This window comes from Hyla sarda, chromosome 4 (genome assembly GCF_029499605.1).
Source record: "Hyla sarda isolate aHylSar1 chromosome 4, aHylSar1.hap1, whole genome shotgun sequence".
Taxonomy (NCBI): domain Eukaryota; kingdom Metazoa; phylum Chordata; class Amphibia; order Anura; family Hylidae; genus Hyla; species Hyla sarda.
Genome location: NC_079192.1, coordinates 38,861,655 through 38,881,253, shown reverse-complemented (window position 1 = coordinate 38,881,253; position 19,599 = coordinate 38,861,655). Strand labels below are relative to the sequence as shown.

The window sequence follows — 19,599 nt, the reverse complement described above, 5'->3', positions numbered from 1 at the left end:
GAGGCCTTTTCAAAAGTGAAAGAAGCGAGCTGATTGGTTGCTATGGGCAACTCAGCTACTTCTCCTCTGGGCAGGTTTTGATAAATCTCCCCCAATGTGTAAATATGGGTGTGGGGGTAATAGTGGCATCTGGACCCTGGGGCAACAATATCACAATGCAGTGGTACAGCTCTGGTCTGTGGGCCTAGAAGTTTCACTCTAAACCTCAGTTTGGTCTTACTGTACACCAGTGGCTGTCCGGGCATGCTGGGAGTTGAAGTTTTGTAACATCTGGAGGGCCACAGTTTTAAACCACTACTGTACACAGTCCATACTTGGTACGTGGTAAATGGCACGTGGTGCAGTGGTTGCCAGTGGTACTCTGCCCGAAAATATCTTATCCCCTATCCAAAGGAATAAGTAATCAATGTATATATATATATATATATATATATATGTATGTGTGTGTGTGTGTGTGTGTGGTGAGCCACGGTGAATGGCGGGACCACGGGGTGTTGCGGTGTAGGTGGATGGGACAGATGGTATTAACCCCAGGGACAAGGTGTTATTAACCTCTAATATTCATGACACCAGAGTGGATTTTGGGTATCAGGAACAACCCAAACGATATCTCCGCTATCCCAATGGCTAGGCAGTGAAATGAGAGTCCACGAACAGGTTATGGTTTATCGGAGGCTTTACTGAGGTCAGACAGTTGTTATAGTCTCTACAGCTCGGCCAGAATCATAGAGAGGTGGCCAGGAACACAGAAGGACCTCGCAGCTTGCTGGGACCAATTATACTTGTAATAGACGTTTGATTCTTGACTTTAGGCTTGACTATACTGTAGATAGTGACAGCAGACATAGACTTGACTTACTGGAATGACTGTAGATTTGAGGCCTACCAGGTAGCTTTACACTAGCACTGAGACATCTGGTCTCCACTATTCCTCAGCAAGAGTGATGGTAGAAGAGCTAGAATTGTATTGGCTGCCCCCTTATAAAGGGGAGCTGAGCCAAAAGCCCATAGGTCAAGCTGCGGGTCATGTGTTAAGCTGGGGCCCTCTGGGTAACAGAAACATAACATGTAACATCTCACAGGTCCTTTAGACAATTACAATAGTCCTCCAAAGGTCTTTTATACTCACTATACATTAGTATACTGACTAAACATATAGTACAATAAACAACATTAACCTTTTGGGGACGAAGGGCGTATGCATACGCCCTTGCGTCCTGGTACTTAAGGACGAAGGGCGTATCCATACACCCGTGGGAATTTCGGCCCCCGCCGCGCGCCGGACGGGGACCGGGCCGGGGTGTCTGCTGATATCTATCAGCAGGCACCCCGTGCAAATGCCCAGGGGGGTCATTAGACCCCCCCATGTCGGCGATCGGCGCAAATCGCAAGTGAATTCACACTTGCGATTTGCGCCGATTCCGGGTCATTACGGGTCTATGGTGACCCGGTGACCCGGAATAGAAGGGGGATCGCGGATGTCTAAGACACCCACGATCCCCCTGTAGCGATAGGAGTGAGGTGGCAGGGTTGTCACCCCTCCTATCTCTGCTATTGGTGGTCTAGACGCGACCACCAATAGCAGATCAGGGGCGGAGGGGTTTACTTTCGTTTTCCCCGTCCTGCCCTCCCACAATAGGCGGGGTAGAACGGGGAAAACGAAGAGGAGCGGGCGCCGACGTCCACTTACCCCTCCAGAGGCAGCGGAGCGACGGGGATCGGCGGCGGCGACGGCGATCTGCGGCGGCGTGCGGCAGAAGAGGACGGCTCCCGGATGCGACGGAAGCCGGTGAGTAGTTGCCTAGCAACATCTAGAGGGTTACAGTCTGAGACCACCATAGTGGTCTCTAGACTGTAGCCCTCCAGATGTTGCAAAACTACAACTCCCAGCATGCCCAGACAGCTGTTTGCTGTGTGGGCATGCTGGAATTTGTAGTTTTGCAACAGCTGGAGGTCTGCAGTTTAGAGACCACTGCACAGTGATCTCTATACTGCCCTCTAGATCTTGCAAAACTACAACTCCTAGCATGCCCACACAGCTGTTTGCTGTCTGGGCATGCTGGGAGTTGTAGTTTTGCAACATCTGGAGGTCCACAGTTTGGAGATCACTGTTCAGTGGTCTCTAAATTGTAGCACTCCAGATGTTGCAAAACTACAAATTCCAGCATGCCCACACAGCAAACAGCTGTCTCGGCATGCTGGGAGTTGTAGTTGTGTACCTCCAGCTGTTGCATAACTACATCTCCCAGCATGCCCTTCTGTGATCAGACATGCTGGGAATTGTAGTTTTGCAACAGCTGGAGGCACACTGGTTGGAAAATACTGAGTTAGGTAACAGAACCCAACTCAGTATTTTCCAACCAGTGTGCCTCCAGCTGTTTCAAAACTACAACTCCCAGCATGTACTGACAGACCGTGCATGCTGGGAGTTGTAGTTTTGCAACAGCTGGAGGCTCACTGGTTGGAAAATACTGAGTTAGGTAACAGAACCTAACTGAAGGTTTTCCAACCAGTGTGCCTCCAGCTGTTGCAAAACTACAACTCCCAGCATGTACTGACAGACCGTGCATGCTGGGAGTTGTAGTTTTGAAACAGCTGCCCCCCCCCCCCCCCCATGTGAACGTACAGGGTACATTCACACGGGCGGGTTTACAGCAAGTTTCCTGCTTCAAGTATGAGCTGCGGCAAATTTTTCGCCGCAGCGCAAATTCCTAGCGGGAAACTCACCGTAACCCGCCAGTGTGAATGTACCCTAAAAACACTACACTATACTAACACCTAATAAAGAGTAAAACACTACATATACACCCCTTACACTGTCCCCCCCCCCCCCCCCAATAAAAATGAAAAACGTATGGTACAGCAGTGTTTCCAAAACGGAGCCTCCAGCTGTTGCAAAACAACAACTCCCAGCATTTCCGGACAGCCACTGACTGTCCAGGCATGCTGGGAGTTTAGCAACAGCTGGAGGCACCCTGTTTGGGAATCACTGGCGTAGAATACCCCTATGTCCACCCCTATGCAATCCCTAATTTAGTCCTCAAATGCGCATGGCGCTCTCTCACTTTGGAGCCCTGTCGTATTTCAAGGAAACAGTTTAGGGTCACATATGGGGTATCGCTGTACTCGGGAGAAATTACACTACAAATTTTGGGGGGCTTTTTCTCCTTTTACCCCTTATGAAAAGGAAAAGTTGGGGTCTACACCAGCCTGTTAGTGTAAAAAAAAAATTTTTTTACACTAACATGCTGGTGTTGCTCTTTACTTTTTATTTTCACAAGAGGTAAAAGGAAAAAAAAAAACCCAAAATTTGTAACGCAATTTCTCCTGAGTACGGAAATACCCCATATGTGGGCGTAAAATGCTCTGCGGGCGCACAACAAGGCTCAGGAGTGAGAGCACACCGGGTACATTTGATGCCTAAATTGGTGATTTGCACAGGGGTGGCTGATTTTACAGCGGTTCTGACATAAATGCAAAAAAATAAATACCCACATGTGACCCCATTTTGGAAACTACACCCCTCGTGTAATGTAATAAGGGGTACAGTGAGCATTTATGCCCCACAGGGGTCTGAAAGATTTTTGGAACAGTGGTCTGTGAAAATGAAAAATTGAATTTTTTTGTTTGCACAGCCCACTGTTCCAAAGATCTGTCAAACGCCAGTGGGGTGTAAATGCTCACTGTACCCCTTATTACATTCCGTGAGGGGTATAGTTTCCAAAATGGGGTCACATGTGGGGGGGTCCACTGTTCTGGCACCACGGGGGGCTTTGTAAATGCACATGGCCCCCGACTTCCATTCCAAACAAATTATCTCTCTAAAAGCTCAATGGCGCTCCTTCTCATCTGAGCGTTGTAGTTCGCTCGCAGTGCACATGTACAAACATGGGGTATTTCCATACTCAGAAGAAATGGGGTTACAAATTTTGGGGGGCATTTTCTCCTATTACCCTTTGTAAAAAAAGTAAAATTTGGGGAAAAACCAGCATTTTAGTGGAAAAATATTTTCATTTACACATCCGACTTTAACAAAAAGTTGTCAAACACCTGTGGGGTGTTAAGGCTCACCGTACCCCTTGTTACGTTCCATGAGGGGTGTCGTTTCCATAATAGTGTGCAATGTGGGGTTTTTTGCTGTTCTGGCACCATAGGGGCTTCCTAAATGGGACATGCCCCCCAAAAACCATTTCAGAAAAACTCACTCTCCTAAATCCCATTGTTGCTGCTTCGCTTCTGAGCCCTCTACTGCGCCCGCCGAACACTTGACATACACATATGAGGTATTTTCTTACTCGAGAGAAATTGGGTTACAAATTTTGAGAGGATTTTTTTCCTTTTACCCCTTGTAAAAATTCAAAAATTGGGTCTACAAAAACATGCCAGTGTAAAAAATGAAGATTTTGAATTTTCTCCTTCACTTTGCTGCTATTCCTGTGAAACACCTAAAGGGTTAAAACGCTGACTGAATGTCATTTTGAATACTTTGAGGGGTGCAGTTTCTATAATGGGGTCATTTATGGGGTATTTCTAACCAGAAGACCATTCAAATCCACTTCAAACCTGAACTGGTCCCTGAAAAATTCAGATTTTGAAAATTTTGCGAAAAATTGGAAAATTGTTGCTGAACTTTGAAGCCCTCTGGTGTCTTCCAAAAGTAAAAACTCATCAATTTTATGATGCAAATATAAAGTAGACATATTGTATATGTGAATCAATATATAATTTATTTGGAATATCCATATTCCTTATAAGCAGAGAGCTTCAAAGTTAGAAATTTTTGAATTTCTCACCAAGAAACGATGCAAGTATCGCCGAAAATTTACCACTAACATAAAGTAGAATATGTCACGAAAAAACAATCTCGGAATCAAATTTATAAGTAAAAGCATCCCAGAGTTATTAATGCTTAAAGTGACAGTGGTCAGATTTGCAAAAAATGCTCCCGTCCTTAGGGTCATAATGGGCTCCGTCCCCAAGGGGTTAAAGTAACAGCAGGGGAGACACTGCAGGAGAGCCCCCAGGTCACTGAGGGACTCAACCTATATATATATATATATATATATATATATATATATATATATTGTGGCCCAGTACAGGAGTTGCACCCCTGTACCCTTGCTGTCAGGCAGCCTCCATACAGTGTATCGGTGACCTATGGGACCCCTTCAGAGTGTCCCCAATATAAGCCCTGGGTGAAGCCTCTGCTCTCGCTCTTAGGGTCTTTGATGAGGAACAGTGAAATCAAGTCCTAGGTGTGTGTCTGGAGTCCAGAGGAGTCCAGAGGAGTCAGTCAAGCAGCCACAGATTCTCAAGTCCATTGCCCCACAGGTCAAGTCAAAGCCTGGTAAGCTACAGAAGGGGTGAATTCAGTCATAGTCTGTCATAGTAAAGTCATCCTGTCTCAAGTCAGCGTGGCCTGCATCCAAATTGTTTAAATCCATTATAAGTCCCAGCAAGCCCGAAGGTCTCTGAAGTCACTGGTCACCTCCGTGGACCTAGCCAACCTCTATAGACTGTTACATCTGTCTGACTCAGTAAAGCTGCCGTTGTTCCGTAACTTGGCGTCTGAGTCATTATTTGCCCCCTGTGCCTAGCCCAGGATCCAGCGGTATTCCTTCAGGTGGTATAGAGGATAAACCACGCTCTGGCGTCATGAACACAAGGGGTTAATGCCATCTGCCCCTAGGGTAATTCAATATGCCCTCATCACACCCTCATCACTAGACATGTGCACAAGGGAAATTTCCGTTTCGCTTCGTTATATATTTTTTTTTTCGTTTTGGGTAAAATTTTCGGTACAGTAATTTTTTCGGGTTTGATTTTTCGGATAGATTCGGTATCACTTAACTTAGTTTCACTTAACTTAGTTTTGTATCGTTACTTTTTTTTTTCTTTTTAGCCCTTTTGCCGGGGTACCACGAAAAAGAAAGATGCTGTAGGGAATTGCGAGAAACAAATTTGATTTTTTTAATAACAAAATTCTTTCTTATTTAGAAGCAGGGGACCATTATCGGGAGCGGGTGCAGGAAAAGAAGGGAGCCGCAAAGATCGGAACATTATAAGACAGGTAAGATAATGTTTAATTTTATGTGATTAATTAATACATAATGTAATGTTGAATGAATGAATGCTGCATGAATGATTGATGTGTTTGATTAACGAATAATTTATGTATAACGTGTCATGTTGGTTATTTTTATAATATTTTTTTATGTAGATAATTATAGTAAAATATGTTATTTTAATACAGTGATCCCTCAACTTACAATGGCCTCAACATACAATAGTTTCAACATACAATGGTCTTTTCTGGACCATTGTAAGTTGAAACCAGACTCAACATACAATGCTATGGACAGTCCAGATCTCAGAAACATGTCAATGAACTGACCAATCAGAATGGGCATTCACTGGTAAAACTCCTGTGTTACTGAAGCGAATGCACTGCCTGGTGTCTAATAGCGCCCCCTACAGTACAGGGAGGTATTACATGTTCTGTACTCTTTACCTGTACCAGGGTTAGCTGCTCTTTTGGACACCAGGTGAGGGCGGCTCCTTGTTACTTTTTTACTTTGTTACTGTGTGTAATGTACAGGACCCTGAAGAAGCTCCTGTCCTCTACATAGACCAGTGTTTCCCAAGCAGGGTGCCCCCAGCTGTTGCAAAACTACAACTCCCAGCATGCCCAGACAGCCTTTGGCTGTCCGGGCATGCTGGGAGTTGTAGTTTTGCAACAGCTGTAGGCTCCCTGCTTGGGAAACACTGACAAAGAGTGATTTACAGCTCCCAGCAGATCTTTATTACTTTTATATGTAAGGATTTGCTTTATCTATATTAGTTATCTACATATTATTATTTAATTCTCACTTTTTCCTATTTTTGGATGACATTTTGGTGCCTTTAGAACCAATTACCAGGTTTCCATAGAGTTCTGGTCTCAACATACAATGGTTTCAACATACAATGGTCGTCCCAGAATCAATTAATATTGTAACTTGAGGGAACACTGTATATATTTATTGTTAATACATAAATTTTTATGCAATGTGCATTTTTTTTGAAAATGTAAAATATGTTAGATACTTGTTTTACACTTGCGCTAACCAAGTGTTTCTGTTTCCCAACTAACCAGGGTTCCTCCAGCTGTTGAAAAACTACAACACCCAGCATGCCCGGACAGCCAAAGGCTGTCCGGGCATGCTGAGTGTTGTAGTTTTGCAACAGCTGGAGGCACCCTGGTACGTTGGCAAACACTGCGCTAACCTATTTCTGTTTTTTCTTTTTTAAATTCCCCTCACACTTCACTGAATGGTCAATTGCTGTGGGAAAATTTTTCATTGATCAAATCACAAACGTTCTAAAGGGCAATTATCAAATTATGTCTGTGGTTTTGTCAGTAAAAATTTTTCCCATGGCAATTAACTATGCATTTCATTAAAGGGGTATTCCAGGAGAAACCTTTTTTTTATATATATCAACTGGCTCCGGAAAGTTAAACAGATTTGTAAATTACTTCCATTAAAAAATCTTAATCCTTCCAATAGTTATTAGCTTCTGAAGTTTTCTGTCTAACTGCTCAATGATGATGTCACGTCCCGGGAGCTGTGCATGATGGGAGAATATCCCCATAGGAACTGCACATGTCCCGGGATGTGAGTCATCAGAGAGCAGTTAGACAGAAAACCAACAACTCAACTTCAGAAGCTAATAACTATTGGAAGGATTAAGGTTTTTTAACAACAGTAATTTACAAATCTGTTTAACTTTCCGGAGCCAGTTGATATATATATATATATATATATATATATATATATATATATATAAAAGTTTTGGCCTGGAATACCCCCTTTAACCTACTAAACCAGTTCCATAAAGGGAGAGGGAAATTTAAAAAAGAAAAAACAGAAATAGGTAACTTAGCGCAGTGTTTGCCAACGAACCAGGGTGCCTTCAGCTGTTGCAAAACTATAACTCCCAGCATGCCCGGACAGCGTTTGGCTGTCAGGGCATGCTGGATGTTGTAGTTTTGCAACAGCTGGAGGCTCCCTGGTTTGTTGGGTAACAGAAACACTGGGTTAGCGCTAGTGTAAATAAAATAAATATATATTAAAATCACATATTTTACTCTAAATGTCTACATGAAAAATACAATAAAAATAACCAACATGACACGTTATACATAAATCACCCGTCAATCAAACACATCGATCAAACACACCAATCATTCAGGCAGCATTCCTTCACTCAACATTACATCATGTATTAATAAATCACAATAAATTATACATTATCTTACATGTCTTCCAATGTTCTGATCTCCGCGGGTCTCTTCTTTACCGTGCTCCCCATACTGGTCCCTTGCTTCTAAATTTAAAAGAATTTGGTTTTAACAAAAATTAAATTTGTTTTTCACAATTTTGTAAGCATGTACAATTCGTTTTGTTATGAATTCCGATTCATTCGGATGTAAACATTTCGTACATTCAGATCATTCCGAATGTACAAAATATGAACAATTCAGACAAAAACTAATTTCTTACGAAACGAATTGCACATGTCTTCTCACCACATATATATATACAGTACCGTATATACTCGAGTATAAGCCGAGTTCATGCGCGTCCCTGTGCGTCATCGTCAAGGCAACGTCACTAGTCCTGGGCCGGGCCCGGAGCGCGGAGAAGAGGGGCCCCCCCGGTGAAAATGGACAGCCCGGAATGACCAACCCTCCCCACCGGACGGTCCTTGCAGCATAGATGGCCCGGACCAGCTCACCCTTCCTTCCCTCCGAGGGGAGGGGAGTAGAAAACTAAAGGGGGTGTCTGGATGATGACAAAGGCCGCAGTGGTCTTCAACCTGCGGACCTCCAAAGGTTTCAAAACTACAACTCCCAGCATGCCCGGACAGCCGATGGCTGTCCGGGCCTGCTGGGAGTTGTAGTTTTGCAACATCTGGAGGTCCGCAGGTTGAAGACCACTGATGACGGGATTGACAGGCGGTGATGATGAAGGGGGGGGTGATGACGGGGTTCTGGATGATGACGGGGGGGGGGGGATGATGACATGGGGGGGGGGATGATGTATTTCCCACCCTAGGCTTATAGTCGAGTCAATAACTTTTCCTGGGTTTTTGGGGTGAAATTAGGGGCCTCGGCTTATATTCGAGTAAATACGGTATATCTTAAACAATCACACCAGATAACTCCCATTCTCCATTTCTCACAAAATAGCATCCCCTATGGAATTGCCACTTCAGTAGATACCTCTGTATTCTGTAAAATGCCTTCAAATTGTGAGGTGATTCTGCTCTATGATAGAATTTCTTGTCAAACCACACAAAATATAGTCAAAGCCACATATAGTTTACAACGGTTTCTTCAGACTATCACAGCATCACATAACTACAGTTTTCTTATCCTTATCTCAAGCCGTGTTTACTCAGTGCTGCCTCTATGAATCCTGGTAATTGCTGTTAATGTAGATGTCACAGAGTAAAAATGTAGCCAGAGTTGAATTTGCCTATAGTCACAGTAGGGCTGGGCCTATAGGTGGCCCTATAGTTGCTTGGGATTTTTCGAGCCCTGGCTAAGAGACAATGGGAATTAGAGGAGGGAACAATGCCTCGAACAAAAAAGCACTCCCATAAACAAATGGTAAAAAAAAATGTGCCACAAAATGAGCTGAAGAATGTGAAGAAGAAAATGCAAGTAGACTCTAACAAATCAGAAAACAAAGTGAACTGAAAACATCTTGTGAGAACCGCCCTGAAAGAAAAAAAAAAAAAGCTCAATGCCGAACCAACAATGAATGGCCGGTCCACAAGAATACCTGAGCTCCTTACTTCATACCTTATGGTATCTGAACAGAGTGAGGCGCCCCCTGACGAAGCTGCCAGAGAAATGTGCGTTGGGGTGGGTATCTATGGGTATGGCACCACACATGGTTTCAAGAGTCTTCTCTTGTTAGACTTCTAGGATTTTGTTTGCTCGATATGGTGTCTTTTGTTACCATCTGATCCATATATTAATGCAATATATTTGTGATCTGCTGTCTTTTTACTTGCTGTATGGTAACTCTGTCTTGCATATATGTTTACATATTTATCCTGTGGTCCAGTGTTCAGGTTCCCCACCATACTTATTATCCAGTGTGTGTCCTGTTGTCCATATTTTAATATGTTTTCTTCTTTTTATTACATGATTGTTCAATAAAGTTATATTTTGTGTAAGGGTGCATTCACACCATGTTTAGTCGGTACGGGGACTGGATCCGGATGGGGGGGGAGTGAAAACGGGCACCCCCGTATCCCAGCCAGACCCGGCCCTGATCTCTTTTATTTGAATAAGCCGACCACGGTTTTTAGGTCCGGTCAGAAAAACCAGATACAGGGCAAAAATGAGCCGACCAGAGTCACTATCTGACTCCGGTCAACTAATTCAAATGAATGAGATCAGGGCCGGGTCTGGCTGGGATATGGGAGTGCCCTGTTTACACTCCCCCCAGCCGGATCCGGTCCCCGTATCGTGAAAACGTAGTGTGAACCCACCCTAATTTAAATTTTTTTTTGGTGTAGTATTGATAGTGTGCTCACCAACCTACCCTGCATGGTTAGTGTTTTTTTCTTTTTGGTGACTTTTTTGTTCTGATGTAGAAATAACTCTTAAAATACTTGTTCACCCTGAAATTTAGAGTTTTTATTAATTGTAAGCGAAAAGAATTGTTTGGATTTAAGGAAAGGATACACTCATTGACAAAAAACAATAATATACCAACAAGAATTTGTTGGAAACTAAAGAAACTTTCCATGTATGAATGAAATGATGATATCAAGGACTAAAATCAAGAATTAATAACCAGGATTAGGTACTCAAGATACTAGTTGTCATACTATATACCTTACCCACCATTACCTAGTATACACCAGGCCTTCACCATCCAGGAATACACCTTAGCACAATATATGCCATTTAGGAGGGCAAATATAGGCAGAATTCAGCTGGGAGCAGAGCCCATCGTGCGGTGGTGCCAGTGGGGGAGAGCGATACCAGTGAGGAGGAGTGGGAAGAGGCCAGAGCGCTGCACAGCCCACAGTCAGTGGTGCGGCTGCAGGGAAGGAGCAAGCAGCAGTCAGCTGGCCCTGTCGCAGGAGGCTCCGGAAGGGGCGTGACGTCACAGGTGAGGGACAGCCTTGGGGGCAGGCGCCTGTTTCTGACGCACTGGCCTCTGCTGTCATCAGTAGGGGACCTGCTGTGCCAGCTGGCTCCCAGGACGGACCGTTCCTTGCTGCAACTTGAGGAACGGGTTCTGGCAGGACCGAGCGCAAATGAACGGCTTGTGGGATCCGGATCTTCGGCTGCTGGGACCACAGCACCCAGGGGGCCAGGTGAGCACCCTTGGGTTTTTCCCTTAAACTTCATTTAATGCGGCAATACGTTGGATCCGGTTCCATGATCCAGGGGCCCTTATGGCGAAAACGGACATAGAATCGGCTTTCCGCCTTTTGCCTGTTCATCCGGAATGTATTCATTTGTTGGGGTGTTTTTGGGATGGAGGGTATTTTGTAGATAGGTGTTTTACCATGGGTTGTTCTATTTCCTGTGCATATTTTGAATGTTTTAGTACTTTTCTAGAATGGGTGGTCCGTGACGTGTCCGGCTGGAAGTCGCTCATCCATTATTTGTATGATTTTTTGTGTATCAGCCACCCGGGTTCTAATGGGTGTTCAGACCTTTTGCACACTATGGAGTCAGTGGTGGCGTCAGTAGCTAGGCACTTTGGGGTCCCCTTGGCACCAGACAAAACGGAAGGTCCTAGTGTTGTTCTTTATTTTTTGGCATTGACATTGATACGGTCTTGATGGAGTTTAGATTGCCTGGGGATAAGTTGGTGGGTTTGCGGGAGGAGGTGCAGGTGGCTTGTCAGAGTAAGAAGATTAGGTTGCGGGCCCATCAATCTCTTCTGGAAAAACTTAACTTCGCATGTCGGATCATTAGTGTTGCTCCCGAATATTCGCAATTCGAATATTATTCGCGAATATCGCATATTCGCGAATTTCGCGAATATAGCGCTATATATTCGTAATTACGAATATTCGTGTTTTTTTTTTTTTTTCTTCACAGTACACATCACAGTGATCACCCCTCTCTGCTTCCAGCTTGTGTGGTGTAAAGAAGGCTCTAATACTACTGTGTGAGACTGGCGTGCGAAAATTCACATATGCGAAAATTAACATGTGCGACAATTCGCATATGCGAAAAGTAACATGTGCGAATTTTCGCACATGCTAATTTTGTGTATGCTAATATTCACGTGTGTTAATTTAAAACGAGAATATAACGAATATGCGAATATTCGCGAATATATGACGAATATTCGTCCATATATTCGCGAATATTCGCGAATTCGAATATGGCCTATGCCGCTCAACACTACGGATCATGCCCATAGGGAGAATTTTTTGTAGAAAGTTGTCTAGGGCTACAGCGGGGTGGCTTCTCCGCATCATTTTGTCAAGTTGTCACAGGAATTGTGGGATGATCTTGGAGTATGGGCCACTTTTTTGGATCAGTATAATGGGAGGTCTTTGATGATTGAGGAGGTGGTGGATGCAGCAGATTTTGAATTGTATACTGATGCTGCAGGGGGGGTTGGTTTTGGAGTTTTTTGTCAGGGAAGTTGATGTGCTGGTCCTTGGGCGGACAGGTGGGTTGTTGAAGGAGTTTTGAAAAATTTGGTTTTGCTCGAGCTGTTTCCCATTGTGGTGGCCTTTGCCATCTGGGGGGACAGGTTCAGGAATAAAAAGATTTGCTTTCAATGTGACAACATGGGGGTGACGATGGCTATTCAGAATTTGTCGGCTTCTTCGCCTCCAGTGATTCAGTTCTTGCAATACTTTGTGCTGTTGTGTTTATCTTTGTATGTGTGGGTGGTGGCAGTGCATGTTCCTGGGGTGAAGAATGGGATTGCTGATGCCCTTTCTCATTCACAGTGGTCACGGTTCCAGTTGCTGGTACCCCAGGTGAATGTGGAGGGATTCCAGTGCCCGGAGGAGTTGTGGGATATGCCAATTATGCAGCGGATGGTTTGATTCCGGCTTCTGTGGCTCATTCTATGTTCTGCATACACGGCAGCGTGGCGGCAGTGGAATGAGTGGTGTGGCCTGTTTGGTGCAGATATGGGGGCAGATAAGCAGCTATTATTGTCTCATTGCAGGGAGGAGGGGTGGTCGGTGTCCAGGGTGAATACATTTATGGCTGGTGTTTCATTCGGCTGCCGGGCCCAGGGGTTGGGGAATGTAACTAAATCCTTTTTGGTCCGGCAGGCTTTCAGGGGGTTTAAGAAGTGTTGGTGTGTGGCTTATCAGCAGAGGCCAGTTTCAGTTCAGCTTCTAGGGTTGTTGACTGGTAGATTGGGGGTTGTGTGTTCCTCTGAAGGGGAGGTTGTTCTTTTCCGGCTAGCTGTTTCTTTTTGCCTTTTTTGGGGCTTTGCGCTTAGGGGAGTTAGCCCATCTACCAGGAGGGCAGTGGGTTTGTGGAATGATGATGTTGATTTGTTTGCTGATAGAGTGGAGTTTAGGTTGCGCAGCTCCAAGATGGATCAGTTTGGCAGAGGGAAGCAGGTTGTGTTGTTTGCAGTTCCAGGGGCTGAAGTGTGTCCGGTTGAATGTTTGCGGAGGTATCCTTAAGGGTCTCCTGTTTTTGATGGCCCCTCCCTAAGGCATGGTGATGGGTCTTTTTGTCCAGGTTCCAATTTTTGGCTGTGTCTTGGCGTTGCTTGGTGGCTGAAGGTTTCGATAATCAAAGGTTTTGTGGGCATTCTTTTAGTATCGGGGCTGCTACTGAGGTGGCACAGTGGGGTCTGAGTGAGGATATGATTAGGCACATTGGGAGGTGGGAATCCATTTTTCTTAGATTCTATGTCAGGTTGACTTAGTAGTTTTGGGGGTTCCGTGTTGGTTTGTGGGTATTCTTGTACACAGTGCCCCTCATTTACTTAGAAAATTGGGTTGTAAGTCTATCTTGCTTTCTTACCGACTGCTTTTTTCACCTGGTATTTATTATTATGTCGCATCCTGTTTGTCGCACGTGGGTTTTGTTGGTTTTGGTTTCCAACTCCTCTGAGTTGTCGGGAAAAAATCCACAACAATTCAACAAATTCGGGTTGGAAACCTTTATAAATACGTGGGAAAGTGCAGAAATGTCGGGTTACGCCCCTTTTTCTGGTTTGGGAGAATCCACATCGGGTCCGTTGGGAAAAGATGTCGCATCGTGTCGCAGACTGGTGCACGATGTCTGCGACATGTCGCAGACAAAGATGCGCCAAAAAAAACAACAAAACGTCAGGTTTAGAATAGTAAATGAGGGCCTGTGTGTATTTGTTCTATTTGTTTTATGTTTTTTCAGAAGTTCTCTGCTTGGTGTGGATCATGGGGCAATCGTACATCCATTGGGGGGTGCTGAGTGCTGCGGCCAGGCCGAACGGGAGGCAACTTGGATTTTCTCCGCAGGTGGCGGTGGTGAGACGGATTGGTCAGCAATGTTGTGGAGGAGAATATTGCCAGATTTTAATAGCTTTGTCCATCTGGATAGGGAGCCTGATGTCCTTGTGCTTCATATAGGTGGCAATGATTTGGGGGCTCGACCCTTTTAGAGAGTTTGTGAGGGATATGAAATTTGATATTCTTCGCATCTGAGCTATGTATCCGTGGACTGTCATGGTCTGGTCGGACATTGTACCAAGAAAGGTTTGGAAGCTGGCAAGGTCAGTGAATCGCATCAATAAGGCCTGGATAAAGGTTAACAGGGCAATGAGTACATTTGTGGCTCACAATGGCTCAGTTGCTGTACGCCATTCCGATTTGGAGTCTGGGAAAGGGGCTTTTTGGAGATGGGATGGGATTCATTTAAATGCCATAGGTACTGATTTGAAGTGTTTGGCCTTGCGGGACGCAAACACCTAAGGGGTTCAGGTGTTTGCATTGTTGCAGGGAGTTGGGAGCAACAGGAAGATGTTTTAAGGTGGTGGAGGAAACCAAAGTTGGTTCTGGACAACGGGGAAGAAGAGGTTCATGGCTGGTGGTTCTGGGAAGAGTAAAAGAAGGATGGGAGGCTAAGGCCTCGGTCGGGCATGCAGGTTCATTGTGGTTGTGCCTCCGAGCCAGTGGGTGGATCGGCTGGAGGTAAAAGGAACCTGTGTGCACAGTCAGTGGGGGGACCACCAATGGGCTTGTTAGGCTCCGAGGACCTCCTCTGTGGATGGTCAAGTTGTATTTACTTTGTTTGTTTACATGTTAATATTAATAAAATGGCTGCCGTGGCCAATTTAATCCATTCTGGTGTTAAGTGTTTATTTGAACGGTATGGGATGGGAGGAAGTGGAGGGACTTGACATTACCCCTGTCAAGAAGATTATAGCAACTGGAACAGTAGTTGGTTCCCTCATGCAGACAAGTCTCAGTTATCTTGCTTGCAGCAGGCTTTATCTCAAACACATTACTGTCCAGGCCTGACTGGACCAAGCAGGTTAAACTCTGACCAAACTGGTCTACCTAGAAGAAACCGAGCTAAGAGACTACCTCACACTACCCAAGCTTGAGCCAGACTCTGACTAGGTGTGTACTCTTCTCTGTCCTGTGTCAGACTAAACAATTTTTTGTTGTCTTATTGTTGTTTTTTAAATCCAATTATTCGGGTGATGCTTTAGGCTTGGAAACTCCTCCCTCTGCCCTTTCCAAAACATTCTACATAGAAACTGACTGGGGAGAATCATGTGACCAATGATCCACTCATCTTTTACAAAGAAATCCACCATTGGTGGTAGTAAAAATCTTTAACTCTTACACATCTGTGATGCTTCAGTGTCTGCTAAAATGGCAGGGTAACATAGAAGATAGCAAACAAAAATGTAAACAATACCCCAAAAGCAGATTTGGACATTTGGAACATGGATTCCTCATCCACACGACAATTTCATGCCCTTGTAGCTAGAACACGTGTACTAGTGCATGGCATTATAACTCTTTCCGTTCCAGGAGGCTCAGAGGGGACTTTGCCTACCAAAGGATATGGCATCATGATTGCTATATGGTCCTAGTGCAGGTAACAGGTGTTGTATTTAGAACAGTGATACATACAAAAAACAGCAAGACTGACACGTTTTGAGCCTATTTAGTGTTAAAATGTATTTATGTCTAATGTCATTGCAGCTCTGCCTTCCAAAGTCACTATAGACATGCCGACGAAGATAGAAGAAGGAAAAGAATATACAATTAATTGTACGGTCTATGAAGTTGCTCCTTTGGAGTATCTTACCATATACATCACAAGAGGAGGTGATATCATCAACAACAAATCCTATGAAGGACCCGACGTGAAGGACAGACAGACTGTGAGCCACTTATATACATTCACCGCTAGACGCAGAGACAACCTTATGAACTTCTCCTGTGAGGCCGTCCTACAACTTGGATCAGAACGCCACATGGCCAAGTCCTCGGAGATAACTGTGCAGACCTACAGTAAGTTGGATCATGCCCAAAATTGTTATTTATTTTAGCACAAGGTTCAAATAGGAGGGGGAGGGAGAGGGGAGGGGAAGGAAGAGGGGGGGAGGGAGTGGGAGAGGGGGAGGAGGGATGTGTAGCTGTGAATCCACACCTTGAGATATATTTACTGATACTGTCCAAAACTTAGTGAAGAGCTAGACTGGACAATCTAAAATGCACCAGATTTATAAATCCTGCTCAACTTTAGAATGTCTAGTATATGTTTAGACTATTACTTTGAGCCAAAATATGGGTGCACCCAACCATGACCCTTTTATAAGGCTAAGTTTCCACTTGTTTTTTTTTTTTCTGGCAGTTTTTGGATATCTGCCCCTGCAGTTTTTGAGCCAAAGTCAGAAGTGGATCCATGCAAGGGAGGAGAAGTATAAGTCATTCCTTTATATGCATAGGCGTGCGCAGCCTATTGCATTAGGGTGTGCACCCTAAAGCACAAACTCACGTCGCATGCATGCGTATATATATATATATATATATATATATATATATACATACATACATACATACATACATACATATACATACACACACATATACAAACACACAAATACACTCTTGCTTGCATGCACACATACATAAACAGATAAGACAGCACTAGATAAATCCATTGTCCCCGTAGTCATCCAGATAGCCAATCCGGATACCAAACATGCAAGAAAGTCCAAGACCACAGCACCAAAATTGGAAAAAAATTGCTATTATTTATTGGTTCCTCAAAAAAAACTTTTGGGGAACCAATGAACTACAGCTCTTTTGCACGTATCAGTTTATAATTTTTGGTGCTGTGGTCTTGGACTTTGTTCCAAACCTGTATACCATATAAGTAATTGTATCCAGGATCATATAAAGGTAGATACCAGCTTTACACAGGATCTGTATACCATATATGGGATTATAGTTACATCTAGGGACTCACAGGTAACATCATTTCTGATCAGCGATGTCCTCTTTCCTTTTCTTGTGCATCTGGATCAGACTGACATGTCAACTTCTTCCAGGTAAAAACCATCTCTTTAGCATCTGCAGGAAAAATATGTTTGACTCTGCATTTTTCCAGTGCAATGCCCTCCCATAATAAGGAATAGTAGGTACCCCATTAAGAAGGCCTATCCCCCACCAAAGACCCCCTCATTAGATAAATACGTTTGAAGGTCTGAAGGTAGGTAGGTTGTTAGCTAGATAGATAGGTAGGTAGGCAGGTAAGTAGGTAGCTAGCTACATGGGTAGGTTGCAACTATGTCAGTAGCTAGGTATGTTCATAGCTAGGTTGGTTGTTAGCTAGATAGCTTGTTAAGTGTCTAGGTAGATTGTTATCTAGCTAAGTAGATAGCCATACAGGTAGGTAGTTAGGTTGCTAGGTAGATAGCTAGGTAGGTAGCAAGGTTGGTTATTAGCAACATAGGTGGGTAGCTAGCTAGGTAGCCAGGTAGGCAATTAGCTAGGTAGGTTGTTAGCTAGCTAGGTAGCCATGTAGTTAGGTTGCTAGGTAGATAGATAGGTAGGTAGCCAGGTAGTTAGGTAGATGGATAGTTAGCTAGGTAGATATTCAGGTTGCTAGATAGCTAGGTAGGTAGTCAGGTAGCCAGTTTGCTATGTAGGTATCCAGGTAGTTAGATAGCCAGGGAAGTAGGAAACCAGGTAGGTAGGTTGTTAGCTAGATTGGCAGGTAGGAATTAACACTTTTCAGGTTAAAATGATGGGTTTCCCAGTACATTAATAATATAGACACTGATTTAAATAGGGACCTTCCATACAATAAAATATACCTTTTATTACGTTCCAATAAAATATCGACTTACACTCCAAAATATACAGGCTGCCACCTATGGATTAGCACACATTTATCTTATTGCACTTGAGTATAAGTAGTCTCTCAGGATAAACTCCATATAAAGGGCAAAAACAGTGTATAAAAACACACAAAATATACACGCAATTAATTATATATGCGTGACATCACAGGATACACATATGCGGGGGATATTTTCTCCTATTCTGACCCCTAAAATTTTTCTTTATTTCTCCTTATACGTCCTGTATGAGGGGCGTTTTTTTTGCGCCCCGATCTGTGTTTTTTTAACGGTTCCATTTTTGTTTCGATGGGACCTTTTGATTGCTTTCTTTTGTATTTTTGATTAAATTCTGGAATTGCAGTTAGTTACTAACTACAACTCCCAGCATGCCTTGATACAGCCTGTGGCTCAGCAGCTGCCCCAAACGAAAACTACAACTCCCAGCATGTTGGACTATATAGTAGAATATAGTATGGGTCAGTGTTTCCCAACCAGAGGTGCCTCCAGCTGTTGCAAAACTGCAACTCCCAGCATGCCCGGACAGCCAACAGCTGTCCGGGCATGCTGGGGGTTGTAGTTTTGCAACAGCTGGAGGCACTCTGGTTGGGAAACACTGGTATAGTATATGGTGCAACATTCTGGGAGTTGGTGGATTGGTTATATAAATACCGGCCAGGTGGCACCCTACTTTAGACTCCTCTGCCCCCTGCCCCTCTGTCCCCTCCTCCTGTACATTTGCCCCTTCCCAGCCCCCTCTGCCACCACTTCTTCACACTGTTCTGTGACTGTCCCTCCACAGACCCCCTCCTTCACAATCTTTTGATCCCTGACCCCAACAACCCCCCGCCCCGCCCTTTTTACCTTTTCGGGCTGCAGATGACATCGGGCGGGCTGTAGATCAGGTTGGGTGGCTGCTGGTCACGCCTGGCTGCTGGCTTCTGCAGTGGTTTAAGCTCCGAGCTTCCGTCCTGCTCGGAGCAGCCGGGGAAGGGGGTGTGCCTGCGCACGGAAGTGTGCTACTCCTAAAGTAGCAGTGTCCCCGGCCTAATGATCTTGGGACCGGAGGACCTGCCCTGAGCGGGGTCCCCTTCTGCGTGCCCGCGAAGGGGACCTCGCAGGGGCCAGAGCGGCCCCACTGTTTTATAAATATATTTAAAAAAATGGAGGAAGATTTTTTAAAAAAGCCGGGGCAGCTGACATCCGGGGCCCAAGCCCCCAATAAAATGACCTAGTGACGCCCCTG

At 44.5% G+C, this 19,599-nt stretch overlaps 1 protein-coding gene across 6 annotated transcripts in view; it reads left to right on the top strand.

Annotated features, from left to right (window-relative positions):
- Window positions 1-19,599, top strand: part of LOC130367795 (intercellular adhesion molecule 5-like) — a 62,049-nt gene that overhangs the window by 18,001 nt on the left and 24,449 nt on the right. For 2 of the 6 annotated variants that reach the window (XM_056570586.1, XM_056570585.1), the window contains exon 2: window positions 16,207-16,518. In XM_056570586.1, the coding sequence (XP_056426561.1) occupies window positions 16,207-16,518 (312 nt within the window). Of the gene's footprint in view, window positions 1-122; window positions 318-9,256; window positions 9,914-16,047; window positions 16,100-16,206; window positions 16,519-19,599 lie in introns of those variants that run through there. The other 4 variants (XM_056570588.1, XM_056570584.1, XM_056570587.1 and 1 more) reach the window with 4 other exon arrangements.